We start from the raw sequence: 22,202 nt of genomic DNA on the forward strand, positions 1-22,202 counted from the left end.
TGATTTTTCTGATTGTTCATTATTTATTCAGCACTTTTTCTTCTGTACTATCTCAGAATTACAGCATATTCAATGAACCTTTTGTAGAATGGTACTTCAGTGGTTGGGACACAGGGAATTTTGTGGATTCCCACCTCCTGGTCAATATTTCTGCTTTGCCCTTGTGGTGTATATGAGACAGTTGAGCTCCAGGAATTCACTTGGGAAGGGGGAACTATAGGAGATGGCAGGAAACTGCTGTTCGGCAACCTTTTTTCCAGTCACAATAATTGGGGTCCAAACCATTGGGGTCCAAACCACCTGTTTTGTTTTGCATACTTGATTTGTTAGTGGGATTCAGTGTTGTATAATGGGCAGATAGCTACAGTTGGAGACAGGAGTCCTTACTGCAGCACTTATATGAGCAAGAACATTCATTCATATTACCAATGCCATTCAGCTTCCACAGATAATCACACTCATTGAAGACTGAACTCTGAGGTTTGGAATCACTTTGACTTCTGCTTGTCTGCTTATCTATCTGAGTACAAGCACTATAATTAGAAAGCATCCTGAATGAGGTAAAAGAGTGAAACTATTTTCCTGCATCATCCTGCATCATCCCAGCTCAGCCTTGGACACCTCTATGCCTGCCTTCAGCCTTCATCTTTTGCTTCTTGAAATTATTAAACTAGATTGTGTGCAGTGGCACAGCTCTGTCCAAGAAATTGAAACATGAACCAGCCCAGTTTGAGTTAAAAATTCAGGGTTTTTTGCAGTTCATGCCCATCCTTAATGACTGATACTGGGGATATAAGTTCCCTTGTTTGAGATGGAAAATCCTTTTAAAAATTCATCCTTGTTAAATGGTGGTGGAGAAATTCACATCCAAATGTTTTAGTGTGGCAATCCTCCCTAATAGTTCTACCTCCCCTCAAGGGCTCTGAATCAATCCATTTTATTTAATTTTATCTTATTTAAATTCAAGTGTTTGTCAGCCATACAAAAAGTGGCAGGCAAGCCTTATTTTTAAAATGGGGGGGGTCTCAGACTGGGGATTTGAGGCAAGTGGTGTCTTATGTATAGTGAGATCTATTGGCAGCACTGGGAAAGTAACACAGTCACCACTGCCAGCCTTCTATAATACTAGACTATTTTCTTGGAGTGGAACTCTACATGCTGTGAAAGCATCCAATGTTCATGTGCAGAAGGAAGATGGAGGAAATGTTTACCTTGGAAAATATTTACCTTAGAAAACTAGCTCCCATCATCATGTTCTTTGTAGACCCCATCACATTAAAAACAATGTTTTAACATAAAATTAAAATAATAGTTTGCATCCATGCATTTCAAATTGGCTTAGCGGGGGATTTATTTGACTTTTAGGTAGTTGGGGGGGGGCAAGGATAGCATAGGGGAAAAGATGGAATCTTGAGGGTCCCCCTAGGCCAAAGGGCTGAACAGCAGTTCCCCAGTACCATCTTCTGTAATCTACCCTCCAGGTAGGTCCAGAACCACCACAGAACAATGTCTCCTAAGTCTATATAGGCAGTCTAGATTGGAAGGGGTCTAGAAATTTGGCCTCATCCAGGAAAGCTTGTCAAGCCACCACCTGTTAAATCACCTTGCTCAACAATGGAATGTTAAGACTGGTTGATAATTATTGAGATCTCCTGGGTCAAGGGTAGTTTTTTTGGAAGTATGCTGCTATCTCAGAGTTATATGCTTTCTCTTAACTCCCCATAGCTGCCACATCTTACTTTTGAAATAATGGAAATGACTATCAGACTGACCTCCTAATAGAACTGGCTTTACTTTTGATATTAGAAAATACATCTGAAGTATTCTAACGTACATAGAACCCAGCTCGATATTTTGCACCTCTCTTTAAAAGGCTAACTGTGTTGTCCTTCCTGACCAGTTCATACTCATTGGACTGCTTGCCTTAAGGGGAAAAAAGCAAAAATTGCTTTTCTGGAACTGCAAACCTGGTTCTGTGCATAATTCAGGATAATGTAACTGTTTACATTGGTCCTGAATACACACTATGCATTCATAATAGTACAACTGGAACAAACAAGGAAGCAATTCTATAATCCATAATTGCAAAAAACAGCACTACAAAGACAACATCAAAAATTTGAAGACATATACTTGTAATAAAATATTATGACACAATAATCACTGTCTTCCCCATATGTTGGTACATATAAGGTTTTTTAAAAGCTTGCATATTTCTTAAGTACAGGAAAGTTTAAATCCAAAGATAAAGGTGAACAATCACTGCACACCACAGCATGCAAATTCTGGTTATCTGTATCATAAATCCTTTACTTGACTAATGTCCAGGCACAGTATTTTGAACATTTTCTTTTTGACCTGCCATTATTTGAATTGACTTTACAGGGTTTTGTTATGCTTTCAAGTCATTTTCTAGAACTGACCATCACTCCTCTAACAGAGTTCTGCGTATTTTGGGTATTTTGGACAATACTTGTCATAAGTCTCATACCTCCTGTTGTGTACATGAATACATGCCAAAAAAAAAAGAATTGGTAGTCTTGTTCAGATGCATTGAAGGTGAGCTTTGTAACTGATTTCTCTTTGACAACTGACACTTATCTGATTGTGTGCCAACAGTTCCTAAAAATAACTTTACATCTTGTCACGGCTGCTAGAATCTGGTTTACAAAGCATGGGAAACAAGAATCAGCTCCCACTATCCACAAATGAAAGGAAAAAAAATAGCTTTAAGGAATGGGAAGGAAAGACAACAGATTGAACTGATTTGGAAACCAGTAACACAAAGGTGAAGTCATTTTGTCAAAGAGGGTCTTTATTTTATATTCCATTTCTGAATTTAATTTCTGTGTACATATAGTACTATTTATTGTACATTTTATTTCTGAGTTTAATCTCTGTATGTATAGTACTCTTTAATACAATTTAAATAATCAAAACTTGATAAAAAAATATGAACCACACATCCACATTGGTGCTCATGAAACTGTTAAACAAGAAATAAACAGTGGGAAAGGGAAAGGTAAAGGTAAAGGTTCCCTTGCTCGAAAGCCAGTCGAATCCGACTCTAGGGTTGCGGTGCTCATCTCCGTTTCAAAGCCGAAGAGCCAGCGCTGTCCGAAGACGTTTCCGTGGTCATGTGGCCGGCATGACTAAACACCAAGGCGCACGGAACGCTGTTACCTTCCCACTGAAGTGGTACCTATTTATCTACTTGCAATTTCTTGCTTTTGAACTGCTAGGTTGGCAGGAGCTGGAACTAGAGACGGGAGCTCACTCCGTCTTGCGGCACCCGGGTCTCGAACTGCTAACTACCGACCTTCCACAGCCTGCAGTTCAGCGTCTTAACCACTTGAGCCACCGCAGCTCCATAAAGGGAAAGGAATGTTAAATTAAAAAGATTTTTACTCAAATCTTTCAATTGGTATACGGTTTTATAGTAATAGTCAGTGTATGTTGATAAAATGTTTTTTGTCTTACCATTTCAATAGTTCAGAATGATTCAAAAATTCTTCATTCATGTCTATTGCATATATATTCATGTCTATTGCATATATACTGCCAGGATAGACTCTGTTCTGTACTGTGTGATGTATTGTAAGTCAAGAAACAGGTTATAACTCTGTACAAGCTCAGTGAATTTTTGCAGGATGTTACTGTAACCACAAAGATTAATTGTTGTTTGTTAGAACTGTCAGAAATGTTAAAAATAAAAAATGTTAGTTTAAAAAAAAACCTTTGCAGCTTCACCTGCATGAAAACCTTCCCTGTGTTAAAACTATGATTATTCAAAAAAGCTCTTGTCATTTTTTTCTTGAATCTGAACTGCCACCTAACTACAGAACCAGGGTTCTGACCTATGCCTCTAGGTAGTAGGGAATAAATAACAAATCCTTGTTTCTTTACACATGCAACCATCAGCCTTCTGCCAAAAACTTGCCTTCAAGAAAGAAGGCTGAAATTTTCACACTTTCCTTAGTAGCTGCTCCCGACTGTTCATCTCTGGCCTCAGCAAAATGATGTAACATTTAGGGAAAAATATACAACTCAGTAAGCCAGCACTGGAGGCCAAGATAGAGAAGATATGCACAGCCAACATGTACTTCCCCTTGGAACTCAAATACGTTGGAACAAAGGATAACCAAACACTGCAAAAGACCAATATGCTGAAAGTAATGAACTTGGCTTCATTGAAACTGTCTGGTAACTTGCTGGATAGAAAAGCCACAGTGAAGCTGACAATGGACAGAAAGCCCAGATAGCCAAGGACAGAGTAAAACATGGTAGCAGAGCCCTCTTTACATTCCAGTATGATTTCCCCTGGCAATGAATGCATATCCTTATCTGGGAATGGAGGACAAGTACTTAGCCAAAGAGTACAAATCAGTATTTGAATAAAGGACCCAGAAAGGACAATAGAGTGTGCCATTTTTTTGCCCACCCAATGCCTCATACGAGATCCTGGTCTGGTAGCTTCAAAGGCCACAACCACAGTAATGCTTTTGGCCAGCATGCTGGAAAGGGACACACTGAAGATGATTCCAAAAGTAGTTTGGCGCAGAAGGCAGGTCACCTCCCCTGGCTGTCCAATGAAGAGCAAGGTGCTGAGGAAGCAAAGCAGGAGGGAGACGAGGAGAATGTAGGTGAGGCTTCGGTTGTTGGCTTTGACAATGGGAGTGTCCTTGTATTTCAGGAAGGTTCCAAGCACAAACAACGTGACCAATGAGAAAGATGCAGCCATCAGGGCTAAGATGATCCCTAAATTCTCTCTGTAGGAAAGGTAGCTTGTGATCTTGGGGATGCATTCATTATGGCCTTCACTGGGATAATGATCATCTGGACATTTGACACAGGCATCCATATCTGAAGGCATAAAAAGACCATTATCTAGGTGACCATGATATACACAAGCTAGAAAATACTGCAGCTCCTTTCTTCCACCCCCTCTTCCCTCCCCTCTCTATTTCCATGGCAATGTTTGGGGTAATGGTATAACTAATTGTGCTCATGTCTTGCTAGGTAGACAGCCTGTCAGACTGTTCAGGCAGGGGATAGAAGAGTCTCTTTCACTCCATCCTTCCTCTTGTTCTGAGGTCTACATTTGGCAAAAGGATGTGGATGAATATTTGGTTCGATGATAGTACTGCATAGCTAAGATGATTGCTAAGTACTATTTGTTGGAGAGGTAGCTTGCAACCGTGGGAATGCAGTGATTCAGGATGGGATAGTAAACATGTAGACATTTGTCACAGATTTCCATGTCTGAAGAACAAATAAATCATTTTGAGAACTACAAGATAATTTTTTCCACATAAACTAGAGAAGAGCTTAATTCACTTCTGCTTTGACCTCAGCTCATAAATGGTCATGGCTTTAGCTGATGCTATTTTTAGCACGGTTGGTAGTGAGCCTAACATCTAATGCATAGTTGTCAAGATTCTGCCTGTCTTCTTCCTTCCCTTTACACAACACATTGTGTGGACAACACTTCATGGAAGTCGCTATTTGTATCTCTAATTCTACTGTAACATTCACTCAGAAAGCCACATAGAAGTGGGAGGCTAGGAGACATGAAGACAATCTCTCATTCTAGTCACAAAGTGACTGTATCTATTTGTAAGACAACCCATACCAACCCCTGAGATCCACAGCATCCACAAGCAAAAGTACCATTAAAATCTATATGAGATGGAAGAAAGGCAGAAGGAGGTGGGAAGAATGGTCCTTCAGATTCAAAGGTCTAAATTGAGTCATAAGAACCTGAACTTTCTGCCAAATCTTCCTCTATCAGCTCAATTGTTATTGGGAAACCCAATGTAACTGGAGCTGATAGAGGCTTCCATGGTGATCTTATGCAATTCCGCAGGGCCTGCAAGATGGAGCTGTTCTGCCAGGCCTTTGGCTGAGGCAGTGGGTGTCCACATATGGCCCCCTGAGGTTGCATTCTCCCACCTACTGATAACCAGCCATACCTACTTACACCAATGGGCTGCATTCTCCCTACGGCAAGCATGACTTCTGATTTTATGTTTTAATGTGTTTTAAATTTTGTTGTACTTATTAAAATGTTGTAACCCGTTCTGAGCCCATTTACAAGATGAGTGGGATATAAATGCAATAAATAAATAAATAAATAAACAAAAAAAACAAACAAATAAATAAATGATCAGATCCTCTAAATTTCAAACTGTATTAGTTCTATGAAAGAGGTGCCTTTAGGCCTATGCAGGGGTCATTTCGTAGAAAAAGAGGTGCAGGACCTCATTAGCATAACTCATTAGCATAACTTATTTGCATATGCCACACCCCCTGCCAGTGTGTCAGAAGGCAACACCCACCGCTCAGGCTCCACTGGACTGTTTTGGATTTCTAGCTATTGGGGGGGGGGAGGTAGAATGTGCAGATCTGTCCTTGCAGAGGAGGGAGAGCTTGTACCTGAATAAAACTTGGTCTTAAAGGTGCCACTGGACTTTTTTGGACCAGTTGGTTCTGCAGCTTACCTGGCTGCTTCTTGCTCTGACTGAGGGCTGCTGGAAGCAGGGGGTGGGGCTTGTTGCATGTGCCCGCCCCCTGGGCTCTTTACTGCCGGAGCTCCGCTCCTGTGCGCTCCTGCAGGAAATGACCCCTGGGCCTATGATGGACATTTATGGAAATGAGGGTGCCATATCTTTGCAATGTAATCTATGTATATCTGCTCTCAAGATAACCCAGAAACTAAAACTGATCCAGAATGGTCATCTGGACTATTATTAGGGAATAGCTGCTGAGAACATACGTGAAAAAGCTATGTTGGCTGCCAGTTTGTTTCTTAGTTCAGTTCAAGGTGCTGTTCATAAGACCTTCATGTCCTGGGACTCACATATTTAAAGGACCATCTTCTTCCATATGTCCCTATATATCAACTACAGTGATGAGACAGCAGCAGCAGGTTTTTCCATCATGGCTCCAGCTCTGTATAATGGGTTCCCTGAACAGGTGATGGAGGCCCTCCTTAGAGATCTTCATGAGAAAATGGATGGCTTGTCTGTTATCCAGAGTTGTTGGCAAGCATCAAGGGGGTGGGGGAGATGTGAGGTTTCTTATTTTATGTTTGATTTTAGCTGGGGAATATTACTGCAAGACAACTTGAACCTTGGAGAAAGGCATGAATAAATAAGCAACAGTCATAATTTTCGAGGTCCTTTAAGCATCTTTAGTATTCCCAGCATTTCAGAGGTGGTGAATAAACATTCTTTGCCATTAAAAAATTTCCTCCCCTTATTTTTTCATATCAAATGGCAGCATAGCATACCTGGGCACATTTTAATTATTTAAATAGTTAATTAAATATCTGCCAGCTAGACAAGAATGCTTTACAGTGTGCCTCCTACCTTTCTGCTCAGAGATCATCCCTTCTGAACATCGAGTACAATTATAGCAGCAAAATTTCTCTCCCTCCTTCTTTGTTTTGCTGTAACCAGGCTGGCATTGGTCATTGCAGACAGAAATGGGAAGCACCTATCCATCAATTGAAAGGGGGTTAGTAGTATCAAGTAATTTTGAGAATTGGTGGCCTACATAAGTGGGTTTTCAGCAAGAAATGATGGCATCAGAGAGGCCAAACTTCCACTTTGTACGAAGCACGGGGCTTTCTGTCATGATTGGCATTAACTTAGTGACTGATGTGTGATCAATGAAGGTACACAAAGCAGATTGGTAGCCATCAAAATGCTCTACTTTTGGTATGACAGAAAATGTAAATATTTAGATGAAAATAAGCAATTAAAAATGAAGGACATTTGAACAACGTATATGCACCTCAGGCTTGTATGATTTTACCACATCTCAGGAGCTAAGGATGGTGTTGTTGTTCAGTCGCACTGTCAAGTCCGACTCTTAGGGACCCCATGGACCAGATCATGCCAGGCCTTCCTGTCTTCCGTTGTCCTCTGAAGTTTGCTCAATTTCATGTTTGTTGCATCTATGACACTGTCTAACCATCTCATCCTTTGCCGTCCCCGTCTTCTTTGACCTTCAATCTTTCCCAGCATCAGGGTCTTCTCCAGTGAGTGCTCCCTTCTCATTTGGTGGCCAAAGTATTTGAGCTTCAGTTTCATTATCTGGCCTTCCAGGGAACAGTCAGGGTTGATTTCTTTTAGGAGTGACTGATTTGATCTTCTTGCAGTCCAAGGGACTCTCAAGTGTCTTTTCCAGCACCATAGTTCAAAAGAATCTATTCTTCAGCGCTCGGCCTTCCTTATAGTCCAACTCTCGCAGCCATACATGACTACTGGGAATACCATTGCTTTGACCATGCAAACTTTTGTTGGCAGGGTGATGTCTCTACTTTTTATCATGCTGTTTAGGTTCGCCATCACTTTCCTCCCAAGGACGGTAGGCCCTGGTTAATTCTTGGACAGGAATGCGACCAGGGAAGCCTAGGGGTGCTACACAAAGGCAAGAAATAGCAAACCATCTCTGTTCATCTCGTGCCTTGAAAATCCTATGGGATCACTCATGACAACTGCAACTTGATGGTACTTTCTACCAGAACTGTGGCAGAATCTGCCTGCTCTAACCTACAGGGCACATTTCTACCCTGCCCTCCTAGGGGATTCCAATCTCCATGAAGGGCCTTTTCTTCTTTACTCTTAGGATGCCTAGTTTCACCTGCTGAAGTCTATGCAAAAAGTGGCAAGGGTTCTCCATCTTCCAGATTTGTCAAATACAGAATTCTGTGCAAATGGGGATTGGGACCAAGACGTTTATTTAAGAAACAGCACTAATCTCAGAATAGAAATTACAATTATTTTAACTGTATCCCCTTCTTTTAGGAGTGTATTGCCTTTCACTGGACCTTGACCATGAAGCACGCACACAAAAAATACAAACCCAAAATATAAATAGTCGAAGCATACCCCAAAACAACATTAAACTGGGACTTAAGAAATTTCTATATGGTAAGGGATTTCTGTTCTCTACAATCCTGTTAATGAAGGAGAATTCTTTTATGGAAGGCAGTTCACTAGTATCTTTACTCTTGGTAAATAGAGAAAGGTAATGTGAAAGTCCTGTTCTCTGCCACTGAAGTCAACAGCTGGCTATGGAGTAGCTCTGAAGTGGTACCAATGATATTCATTATTCAAGTGATAGAAAGTGCTTATATATGCTTTAGTTGGGTATTCCCTGATCCTTGACCATTGTCTCAAATAAAGTGGCTGAATTCCTAAATAGAATCAGTAGGCCCCATAGTCTGTCAAGGTCCAACTGGAATTCGAAAAAGTATCAGAGGAATTTTCTACGGTTTATATTCAGTCCTATAGCTAGATTACTTTTGGTGGGGGGGCACTGGATGGAGAAGGGGCTGGGGAGAAAAGGAATGGAGGTGCCTGACTGAGAGGGGAGCAAGTGTGCACATGGCAGAGGAAGGGGGTGTTGTAGGGAGGGGTGGACTGTCATGCACGCACACATCAGGGGTCCTATCCCCCCTTCTGCCTCCCACCCCAATCTGCTGGGAGATGCCTGAAAGAGCTAGAAAAGTGCACCACTATTATTGTCCCTCAGAGCATGTGCAAACTCCTCGTCTGTGGCTGCCTCTCAGGCATCTCCTACAGTGGAGGCATGGAGGGAGAGGGGGCACTGCCTGCCAACAGCCACTCTCCACTAGCCTATCTAGCTGGGGTCGGGTGGGACACGGACGTGGGAAGGGGACAGTACTTCACCTCAGCACCCCCCCCCCAGCAAAGATGAGTATTACCTAAAAGATTTTAAGTATCTAAAACTTTAGTAAAACTCTTATATACTGCTTACCAGTAAAGATGCTATATGAATCATTTAACAAAAAATATAACAATCAATTAGCTGGCTCAAAACAATAACCATTTTTGGTACTAAGAATTCTTTGGCAAAACCTCACATTCCGACAAATATTCAAATACCGTGTCTGCATAAACTTTTCTGCTAAATTATTGTCGGTTGGCATATTTAAATTAACCACAATTTTGTGCATAAATAAATAATCCTAAAGACATGTTCTCCAATTATTAACCGTAGGGATATGACTGCTTTTCCAATTTAATGCAATTACGACACATGCAACTGCTAATAATAGTGAGATAACTTTCTAATTCTGTTTTTGTACAGGTAGAAGAGAGCCAAAAATCCAGGAGGGTCATTTCAGGAAGAAAAGGTAAGTCTTGTTTAGTAATCTGTTTGATTTCTCTAAATATATCTTTCCAATAGGTATTAATGGTTTCACAAGACCACCAACAATGCAGTAAAACAGCAACTTTGCTGCATTTTTTCCAGCAATGTTTGGAATATGAAGGTATAGGAGTATAATACCATCTTGAATATAATTAAAAACTTTGATAACAAATATAGAAAATCTTTGAAGTGAAGCTATTTAAAGTCCATATTCCCTCCCAATCTATTCCCTCTATTCTATCACTACAATACAAGTTTTTGATACTGATTTAAATCTCTAAATTCTAAAGACAGTAAGATAGGTAGTACTTCAATCAAACTTCCTTAATAACAATTCAAAATCAGTTAATGGTCTTTGCAGGGATTTCTTAACTAATGATGAAAAATATAAAAAACAAAGTTGAAAGTATAACAACCAAGGGATCTGGTGTCTTACTTCTCCCTCTAGAGCAGATTTTTCCAAAATATGACTCCTATCACCAAGATCCCTTATTTTAGTTACTTGTATTACATTCCAGTTACTGAAACTGTTTCAACCAGTTTTGGCTTGAGCACAAAAGAAGAAATTGAGTTCAGAAAACCAAAAACCAATCTCTATGTCTCACCTGGTTAAAGCTTCTATGCCACACAATTTGAACATCATTAAGAGTCAGCTGTTTGTCTGAAGGGGCATGAGGATCCAGTTGTCCCACTTTGACTCTTGCAAATGACCCATTTGAGAAAGTAACCCAATTGGTAACATCGAAAACTGTAACTAATTCTCCATCTTGATCAAACTGTATGGTATCACCGACACTATTGTTGAACAAGATTCTCCTTAAAAAGTTGTGTAACTAGATTGAAAAAGAAAATTAAACTGAAAGAATAGTTACAATACAGAAAAAATGGCTGACAGGTTAAGAAAGATTCAGACAACACACACATACACACAGATAATGAGTTTTCAAAATGTGTAAGCATTTATTATGTTGGTGGGAATACTGAATGTGCAAAGTGGAAGAAGAAAAAGAAGAGTTCCATCTATCTGTAGATGACATGATGACCAGTTTAAATAATTTCTGTACCTGCCATGGCTGCATATTGAGAACACCCAGCTTCCCACCTTTGACCAGTCTTCTGCATTTGGATCCATGTATGTGGATGTCATGCAAAGCATGTGCCACAGCATAGACAGCATTGTAGACATTGTAGCTGTGGCCAGTCATATGCATTTCAAACACAGTCCCAGGAAGGCTCTCCAGTTTCTCCTCCCCACTGCAGATTTTTTTAATTTCCTCCTCTTCATGGTTCAATGAACAGCTGAATGCTTGCTCCCAAAAGTTCTGAATGAAACCGTCTCCTCCAGCCCAGGAAGGTCTTATGCTCTGAAGGAATTTTTGGAATCCAGGTGGTTGATTGGAATGGACTGTAAAGGATAGGGCACCATGGAGGGATTCTGTATCTACAATTCTTTGGACAGAGAATGACTCAAAGTCCCAGTGTGATGTCACTATCCACACTTTACCCAGAGGAGGCAAGAAAATGAAAGGAGCTAGACAAAGAGTGATCCTTAAAAGCATCATGGCTGGAGGTTCACCATACACATAAAATACATTGGTTTTTCTGTCCATAAGAACTGGATACCATTCAGCCTGTTTTACAAACAATTCTGCCACCTCTTTCATGTAAGTTAATGTTGGTAATTTGTGTGTGAATGCAAAACAAATGCTATTCTCAGAGAGAATAGGTACTATTCTCTGCAAAAACTTGTTTCCGTTGTCATCATCCATTGCCAGGAGCCCAATCCAAGTCCATCTAAAATGATGAAGTAAGTGTACAACTCCCCTGTACTGGTAGGTTTCTTTGGGCACCATCTGATATATGGAAGAAAATTGTTGTTCGTCACCTTCTGGAAGGGAAAATGACCCATGAGTGAGCTGAAAGAAAACACGTTGTCATATGTTTTCATATGAATGGAATCAGACTATTCAATAATATGCCAGAATTGTGAACTCTATGTACTGCCCTGCTTATGGCTTACCTGAGGAGTCTTGTAGGTGTTCAGAACAGAGGCCATATGAGCAGAGGTTTCAAACAAGAGCCCTCCAATGACAGCTCTAATTTTCTGCAGGTTATCACAGCTGAAGTTAGGGACCAGCATCTGCTGTGCAGAAAGTAAGCTGAGGGTGGCCTTAAAAGTCATCCTTCCAAGGTTGTAACTGTTGAGGATGTAGAAACCCAAACTGATGTTTGGAAAGAAGTTGGGATTCTCATTCAGCTTTTTGACAGCAAATGCCAAGGCCAAAATGTGCTGGTAGTTTTTTGTTACTGACCTGCAAAGAGGATATTTAGGAAAGGAACCAAAATTGCATTTACACTGTTCATCCTCCTAGCTGAACTTCCACTTTATGAATTGGTTTCTTTAGCTGTGCCTTTAGCAACTTGCATAAATACAAATTTTAAACTTGGTTGCATGGGAGAGAAAACTGCCTGTAGACATTTTACAGGTACAGAGAAATCTGTTTTGTTCATTCAATTTTTTACATGCCTGTAATTTTTTATGTGCCAGCCATTTGTACATCATTGACTAATTTATTCAAAGATTTATTCAAAGATTATACACAGCATATTTGTGGTCAGACAATATAAGAAAGATTAACCTTTTAAGTTTACAGGAACAAGAGATTCAGTATTTAAATAGATAAAAGGAAAGATAGATCTACAATTTTGAAGCAGTAAGATAAATTAAAATCTATTATGACTCCAAGCCATTTGTCAGGTTTATTCCTGGTTATTCCACAGCAGAAATGGCATTAGCACAGATTTTTTAATTTTAGACCAACTGAAATGTACTTGGCAACACTATACAGCCCTTGTTCCTCTTAAATCTATTGGTTCAAATCTTAAAAATGGTCACTTATGATGCTATTTTATGTATTTTACAATCTATTTTTCTCCTTTTAATATAAATCTATTTATTTATTGTAAAATCTTCTATTCCTGTATTTTAATTGGAGTTCTTAATCTGTATATTTGAATGTCTGAATAATGTTTGTTTTTTAACTGGATCTGGTCATGGACCGTAATATAATAAATTACAATTAATTGGCAACACCAGAAGTTAGAGTTTATATTCCCAAATGAGAAATTTCAGGAAATATTACATACAGGTAGGGGGGTTAGTTTCTAGGAAGAGCTAGTTAGAGTCAAGGTGCATAAGTAACTGAGCAAGAAGTACAGCTAAGATTGGAATAACACATTTGGTAAGACATGTAAATAGCAGCAAAATTGCATACAGAATTAACAAAAGAGTTAAAAACAGATGTGTGAAAAGTTTGAGTCCAGTGCCACAGTTACTTATGCAACTTGACTCTAATTAGCTCTTCCTGGAAACTAACCCCCCCATATGTATGTAATATTTGAGGAAAGGTGTTCCTATATATTTGAAGATGTGTGCATCGACAAATGCAGAACCTCTCTGTTCTCACATGTACCCAGGGTTGAGCTTGGTTGGTCTTGGGGTTGCCGCTGGACTCAGGCTTTGTACTCACATTTGTGTGCTAATTTGCTGCCATTCATGGATCTTGCCACAATCTCAGCTTCACTTATGAATCTTAACTCTGACTGTTCCCTCCTGATACTTCCATCCCCACCCCACCCCCGTCTTCTTGTCTGAAACTGAGGAAGTGTGTTTGCACACAAAATTTTACACCTTAAATAAAACTTTGTTGGACTCAAACTTTATCCTGCTGCTTCAGACCAACATGGCTACCCACCTGAGTCTATGATCAAATTAAATTCGAGAAAGAAAAAAAAAAGATCCTTACATAGGTTCATCAATCACCATACGTGCAGGGTGTTCTATGAAAGATGGAAGGTTATTAAAGAAAGCAACTTGAGCAGCGATCCCACCAATATGAAGGTCCCCTGGCTGATAAAAATTGTGAGGAATAGGAAAGGGATCATCACATATGGAGCAATTAATGGAGGACATCCTACATACTATACAACAGGGCAGCAACAGCAGCAGCAGCAGTACTAGCAGCATCTCGATGACAACACTGCCCTTCCAGCTACAGATTACCACTTTTCCATCCACCATATTATATCACATCACTTTTTTGTCTCATCTTTCCTCATGTGGCTGATGACTGCGTTCGTTCACTGCTTAAAAACAACAACAAAACCACCACCCCCAAGATTAAGGGAAATGTCTTCCTCCTTCTCCTCAATTAGAATTCATTTCCCAGCAGTGTTTTGATGTGCAAAATTGATCAAAAGATCAAAAGAATATAAAGCGGTCTTAAAAGATTTTGTTCATTTTATAATTTGAGAGTAAAAATCAAATGTCCTATCATATTAAAGGCGACTTGATTATTATTTAATTTCAACAAACAACATTTATATTGCACCGAGCGTGGCTGTTAGCTAACAGATTTTTCATCTGTGAGATTTTCTTCAGATCAAGAAACCAGAAATGAAGTATTGCCCAAAGAGAAGGAATAAGGCACAATATTATACATAGAAGTGATTTTTAAAAGAAACAACATATGAGAGCAACCGCTTAAGGAAACCTACAGTAAAACAGAATGGGGAAAGGGCATAGAAATGATCATCTAAACCATGTCTATTTCTAGGAGCAGTTCTGATGATTAAGTCATTGGGTCATATTACTTCAATGAAGTGCTTATTGTTTACCTTGCTAGTGCCATCAGGAAATCCCTTGCAAACTAAGAAGAAACCAGACATTTTGACAATTTGGCTAGAGATAATTGCATCCCACTGAGGACCGCTTCTGGGCACCACACCTGCTACCCTGTAAACTCAATTTGCAGACAGGAGAATCTGGGGTCTTCAAAGTTCTAACAGGCCAGCTGATTCTGTTGCTTTGCTAAAATGTCAAAGTAGTCTTCGGACAATACAGATTCAGACAAAGTGGAGGCCTAAATGACTGGTTTTTTCCACCTAGAAAATGGTCAAATAGATTAGCTTTCCCTGTAGCCACTGCTTTTCTTTGTGATTGTGTGTTTGTATGTGTATCCAAATGATAATCAATTACTGTGAGAAACTACATCTTATCAAACAAATAGTAGTAACCAGACAGTTACCTTCTCCTAAAGTACTGGGCCTAAGATGTAGGAGCTGAAAACAGTGCCTTAAATGCTACCCAAATCAATCCCGATGCCAATCATGTCACATCAGAGCATGTCTGTCATGTATGCTAGAGGTCTCTGACATTTTTTCAGCCTTCAATGATCTTTGGAATATTGACTGAGAATTTTGGGCTCAGCCACAAATTGGCTGCTGTGGGTGGCAAAGCCACCCACAAAAAGTCAAGAGAGAGGTGTTGTCACCTGTAACTCTGAAAGTAGGTCTTCAGCATTTCAAGCAGAAACTCTGAAGAATGAACAAAAGTTAATGTAGTGATGTTACTATTAACTTCCAGATGAATTGGAAAAAATACATTAAAACTGGGAAGATCTAGTGAATGGAATAGAATTTCCAGTTAAGTGCATTAAGCAGTTAAGCTGTGCAGCCCAACTGTGTTTAGTCAGAATCAAAAGGCCCCTGTCTTTTTAGAATATCCATCCACTGTTTGCTCAGGTACTTTACATAAAGCCTTTTTCAACGTTATACTGTAAACATTAAAGATCCAAAAAGCTACATCTAACCTCACTCACTTTCTAAAAACATATGAAAGGCATCAGGAAATGTGTCAGCTAGCAGCATGGTGCCAATGGGCAACATGATTACATAGGTTGACAAGGAAGAAGAAGAAGAAGAAGAAGAAGAAGAAGAAGAAGAAGAAGAAGAAGAAGAATAATTTCCAATGTATACTCAGTTTTTTATCTTTCACTAGAGAGGTATCTGGACACTAGCTCAGAAAAATTTATGATCTCTAAAGCTCCCTAGAATTCCGGGTGTTGTGAAACCATGGGTGCAAGGAAAATTCATTTTGCATCAAACCAGGAGACAATGATAGCAACTATATGCAAATAAAACAATATCCCGGTGTTCATTTCACTGAACATGCTGTCAAACACCCTAATCAAGGGTCCTTTCAGTGACTCTCTGGGACTGAAGATATCCAGGCCATGAGGAATGACTTGTATTGCAGGGCTGGCACTTTCCAGTCCTTTTCACTCACAGGCATGCCTTACAATACAGAGCTGCTATGATGAACCCCCTTATTTCAGAGTGTATGGGGATTTGTTCCTTTAAACTTTCACAAGCTGGAGGAGTCTTATTTTCCACTGACACTGTCTGCCTGCCTCTTTCAGCGTTGGAGCCCACACAGTTCGTCCCTCTATCACACACCCAGCCACTTATTGATGAGACCTTTTAATAAATATTAATATCTGTGGCTTTTCGTGAGCACCACCCTTTTTCTAGGATGAAGTTTATGGTTTAACTTTGTCAGATACTTAGCTCTGTCAGACACTGAGGCACCCACAACATGGAACAATAATACCAACTGGCAATTTTATTTACAAGGAGAGACAGGCAGGGAATATATATACAAGGGAAAAGCTGATGCTTGTGTATACATTGTTTCAAATGGTATAGTTCAGCTTTAGGTCAATTCATTTATAATAATTCACTTCATATGCCACAGTACAAAACACACTATCTCTAATCTCAACCCCTGGGTTCTAGACTGCCATTTTCCATTTTGATTTCTCTGGTACTCTCCACCTCCGCAGAGAAATACCTCCACTGTGCCTTGGGTTTCTTTCTTTCTTTCTTTCTTTCTTTCTTTCTTTCTTTCTTTCTTTCTTTCTTTCTTTCTTTCTTTCTTTCTTTCTTTCTTTCTTTCTTTCTTTTACCCACTAGTCCAATAAACCCTCCTGGCACACACTAAATTCACTAAACCCAACTCTTTCTCCAGCAGGGTATAGATTTTATGTGAGAGGAATGTGAATCTCTTGTTTAACCACCAGGAGCCTATTTTCCCTTTTAAGACTCCTTAGATTTCACTATGGTATAGAATCACCTTTGGCTTTTCTCAGATTCCCTTAATATTGGAATCTGTAGAGAAATCTCATTTACTCCTCAGACTCAGTAAGGTCCAACATGACTTGTCAGTCCCCTGGCACAGTACCCACTGACCCAAAAAAACTGACTACATCCAAACTTCAACTGTCAAGAGGTTTTTTAATTATTATAGAACCGCCCCGAGTTATGCATCAGAATTACATCACCACTACTAGTCACGTGACTGCAGGTGTCTTTTATTGCAGGCTGATCCCAAGCCCGGAGTCTGTCACAGCTGCCCAGTAAACTAGCCAAATACATGATCAGACAGGACAATGCAGTCCCATGCCCCATTAAGATTCCCTTGGAAATGATGTCAATAGTCTACGAATCAATGCCCTACAAGTTCCATTCCTAAAGCATTCTGAGATGTTCATTTGAAAGTTGATTTACTCTAGAGTTCATATATTCAATTACACTTGAGAAATGGTAGGGCAACTGAATTTTCTTGCATGCTGCTTTTTTCCAGTACTCATAGGGTTAAATTCCATCATTTTAAAATTCATCATTAACTTATATAATGTTTCTGTCTGGTTCACTGGCAAAAGGTTAAACACAGAACTCACTTATAAATATTGTTGTATTAAAGATAAAGTAGCCTTTTTAGGGGGCCTTATCTATATAGATCCTATATAGATCCTTTTAGGGGGCCTTATCTATATAGATCTCAGTAGCCACATTGCTAAAGTAAAGAAAAATTCCTGCATGTGAGCTGGTAAAGCCTTAGGCTGCGGTCACACGGAACATTAGGCACGCTAGAGGGATGGAAGATAGGTGGATTTTCCATGCGCGATCTCACCCCCACATCTGGGAAGCGTAGAGCTTCTGTGGCGAACCCAAGGCTTCCCGCTGAAGATGCGCGGTTAAAAACTAGTACCTCGGAGGTACTAGTTTCCGGTAACCACGGGGCAAGGGCGGGCGTCTGATCGCATTTCCGGTGGTAGTTCCAGCGCCTGCCCATGCCCCCTCGTATAAAGTTTTTTTTCCCCAACTGTCCATGGGATGCGCACAAATACCCAACGGGGCATGCGCACACTTTGGTGTCCAAAAAATAAACACCCGTTTGCCGCGCCGCTTCTTTGCCACGGCGCAGGATTGTGGTGTGCTCGGCACTTCCCCCCTACCACGGGACCTCCATGGGACCTCCACGGGACCTCCACAGTACATCTGCTAGCACAACCGTGCATTATTTTGCCCCGGGGCAAACAGCCACGCTCCCCCCCTGCATTTTCCTGTCCGTGTGTCCCAGGCCTTATTAGGCCAAGTGATAATTTTCCCATTAGAAGAGTGAGCCAATCTCCCATCTTTCTCTATTCCTTCTAGGTTCAAGGCAGAAGAATGATGCTGTAAAACCAGCAGTGGGGCAGTTATGGCAACCTGAAAAGATAAATCTGACTTGCTCATGTAGGCAATTAAGAAATCTTTCCCCATCTTGGAGTATTTTAACAAGCGGTTTGTGGAGAGAAGATTTCCTTTTCAGAGGGAGGCAGCAATTATTTGAGGCACAATCAGAGAGCAGCAGCCATATTAAAGGTGATTCTTAGAGAGAAGTCATACACAGGTGTTGCCATGCCTCCTTCTTCTATACTTGACCACACATTTCAGACTGACAGACTTACCTGTTTGTGCAGGGAGCAGAAACCAGATTTTTTAAAATCCAAATAGGGTGCTGTGAGTTGTGAGCTGAGTAGGAAAAGGGTGATCAAAACCAGATTTAAAGGTTTAAAAAGAAATATGGAGTGTATTGAGGGATTTGGTACAATATTAGAGAGGGGGACGCTTATCCTAGCCAATACTAGTGGTACCAAATGAAAGCCAAGACAAATAGTACATTCCTTATTCAAACTAACAATATCACAGCAAGTTCCAGAAATCAGCCACAGCTACTCCAATTTGGAGCAAGAGTTACTTTTACACTAGAGGTGTCAATGTGGGGAAAATAGGGATCAGGGCAGAGCAGAAGTGGATTCTGTTGGGAAAGAGGTCTCCAGTTATCCGGGTGTGGAGCCCTAAGTAGCAGAAAGGGGCAAACTGCCAGCTCTCTGTGCAGTATAGTGTGGGTTAGACAATAGGGGCAGATAGATGAAGATGGGGGACAAAGTTATACCCTTCCTAGTCTGTGTAGGAAGGATGAAAGGGATCTGTATGAAAGAAGGTGGGATCCAATGCATGCAAAGCCTGCATCCAAATTTTAGTGAAGATCTGACTCAGAGTAATGGTTCTAAAGCCTGGCTAGATTTAGTATTTGGTGGCCGTATGATAACATGGGTTCTTTTCAGAAGAGATAAAGGAATGGCTTGGGAGTTGGATGAACTATGAGAATAAAATTATAGAATTGAGAGTATATTGACTGAATTACTACTGAAAGGCTGTTGTATGGGGGATTGGTGATGGGATTATTGGGAGCCAATAGAATTCAGAGTTAACAGAACTGAAGGCATAGGACTGGTTCATATCTTCTGAGCAAATTTTGGGACAATGGGAAGGTTTGAGTCAGAGGTTCTCAGGTACCACAGGGCACTTAACATTCAAATTGCATTAGAGGTCAGTGACTACATACCATGCAAAGGACAATACAGGGTAGCATAGGGTTGCCAGCCTCCGGGTGGGGTCTGGGGATCTCCCGCTTTGACAACTTATCTCCAGCTGACAGAGATCAGCTCCCCTGGAGAAAATGGCTGCTTTGAAGGGTGGACTTTTCAGAATGTGATTTTAAATCAGTACAGAGAACGTGCATAATTTGGTACTGGGTGCAGATCCCATCTGCCTGAATGCATCTGCTTCAATTTTCTTTAAATTTCTAGCTCTGGGAATGGGCACAGAATGGGAAAATGTCTTTCAGTTCATGGTGCATGGTGTGCTTGGAACCTGAATATTTCTGCCTATTACGTTAACCTCAGAGTGATGTAGATTTAGGAAAGAGGACATGTGTTGAATTCTGTTTGTTCTTCATTTCACCAGATATTGTAGTCTTTTGACATTCAACTGTATGTTCTTATTTCTTGGGTATCAATTGTATGGTATATTCATTGAGATTTTTTTTAAAAAAATAATAATAATCCTATTTTCCTGAAATTGGAGGAATTTGAGTGATGTAGATTTAGGAAAGAGGACATGTGTTGAATTCTGTTTGAGTTCTTTCTTTCACCAGATGTTGTAGTCTTTTGACATTCAACTGTATGTTCTTATTTCTTGGGTATATTCATTGAGGTTTTTTTTAAAAAAAATCTATTTTCCTGAAATTGGAGGAATTTGATCCCTGAACCCACACACATACAAAAAAGCTGGCCTCTCTGAATTCTAATCTATAGTGCCTAGCAACCAAAAGCTACACCTCTTTAGAGGTATGGCCTTCCCTCCATTTCTTGAATGTTTGCTCTTTCTTCCTTAGATTATCATGGAGTTATCTCTTTATCCACATTAGCTTCATTGATCCCCTACTGTGTTTCTATCTTCTGGAAACTTCCACACTTTCCCGATTAACTGTTCCCTCTTGTACAGACTTGGCCTCAGCACAATGATGTAGAATTTAGAAGAAAAGCATTGGAGGACACAATGGAGAAGATGTCCACAGCCACCATCATTTTCCCTTTTGTGTGTAAGTCAGTTGGAAAAAAGGATAGCCAAACACTGCAAAAGGCCAACATGCCAAAAGTAATAAATTTGGCTTCATTAAAACTGTCAGTTTCCAGGCTATGAAAGCTACGTTGAAGCTGACAATAGCCAGAATCCTCAGATAGCCTTGGACAAGAAAAAGCATGGTAGATGGGTCCTCGTTATGTTTATTTATTTATTTATGTATATTTTCGATTTATATACCGCCCTTGACCCCGAAGGGTCTCAGAGTGGTTTACAGAGAATATACTAATTATTCCTAATATAGGGCCAGATGCATTCAGGCAGATAGGATCTGCACCCCGTACCAAATTATGAACTTTCTCTGTACTGATTTAAAATCACATTCTGAAAACATCTAGTGGAATGGTGTTTCATTGGTGGGGCTAGGGTGATGTTTGCTGATTTCCATATTCTACTTAAGAGCCCCAGACTATTCTTGAGGGTCAGTTGAATCACAGCAGCAGAATTTGGAAGAGTAAATCTCAAGGGATCCTCCGGTATATATAATTCTATTTTGGTCATGGACTCCCCTAAACATGCTCCAAAATCAGTTCGCTCTCTGATCTGTCATTCAGAGGGTGTCCCTATCCACTGACTGCTTTGCCTGAGTCCTGACTCCAAGATTCTAAACAGTATGCTGTTCCTCTCCCCCCACAGCCAGTCAGAACATAGAGGTCATTTGCATATGTGGCCTGATTCACCTTTGCCTCGGAACACAGAAATCATTTGCATATGTGGCCTCACTGGCCTTTCCCTCTAACATTCTAAACAGTTTGCTGTTGATGTTCTGAGGTAAAATAAATTTCCCCTTAGTGTCTGTTGGGGGAAACCATGGTTGCAAATCTCCAGGTGAGGGCTAAAGATCACTCAGAATTACAACTGCTTTCCAGATGGCAGAGATCAGTTCCCCTGGAGAAAATGGTGGACTCTGTGTCCTTATATCGTGCTGAGATGGCCCCTGTATGACAGCCAATGTGACATAGCAGCCAGGGCTTCAGCTATTAAAACTAATGTCCAGATGACCCAGGTCAGTTCTCTTGGAGACAATGGCTGCTTTGGGCAGTAGATTCTATGGCATTATACCCTGCTGAGGTCCCTCCCCACCCCAAACCCTGCCCTCCCCAGGCTCCACCCCTCAAATCTACAGGTATTTCCCAACCCAGAGTTAGCAACCGTGTAATTTGCTATGGGACCACTTTCCAGACCCTTGGAACCCAGAAAACATGGCACAGAAGGAGGTGCTTTTCTACCTTATCTGTGACAGCATAGCCCCAAATTAACATAAGCCAACCTCCAGGCGGCACCTGGAGATCTCCAGCTATTAAAACTGATGTCCAGATGACCCGGATCAGTTCTCTTGGAGACAATGGCTGCTTTGGGCAGTG

The 22,202-nt window shown here is 40.5% G+C and overlaps 1 protein-coding gene across 1 annotated transcript; it reads right to left on the minus strand.

Moving 5' to 3' along the window:
* Window positions 1–3,964: 3,964 nt before the first annotated feature.
* Window positions 3,965–14,158, minus strand: LOC107116967 (vomeronasal type-2 receptor 26-like). The gene is made up of 5 exons (XM_015419000.1): window positions 13,992–14,158; window positions 12,206–12,497; window positions 10,791–11,018; window positions 7,371–7,497; window positions 3,965–4,863 (listed from the first exon to the last, which is right to left on the minus strand). The coding sequence occupies exons 1-5, from the start codon at window positions 14,156–14,158 to the stop codon at window positions 3,965–3,967; spliced, it is 1,713 nt and encodes a 570-aa protein (XP_015274486.1).
* Window positions 14,159–22,202: the final 8,044 nt, after the last annotated feature.

This window comes from Gekko japonicus, unplaced genomic scaffold, assembly GCF_001447785.1.
Source record: "Gekko japonicus isolate JY-2015 unplaced genomic scaffold, Gekko_japonicus_V1.1 scaffold3260, whole genome shotgun sequence".
NCBI classification, from domain to species: Eukaryota; Metazoa; Chordata; class Lepidosauria; order Squamata; family Gekkonidae; genus Gekko; species Gekko japonicus.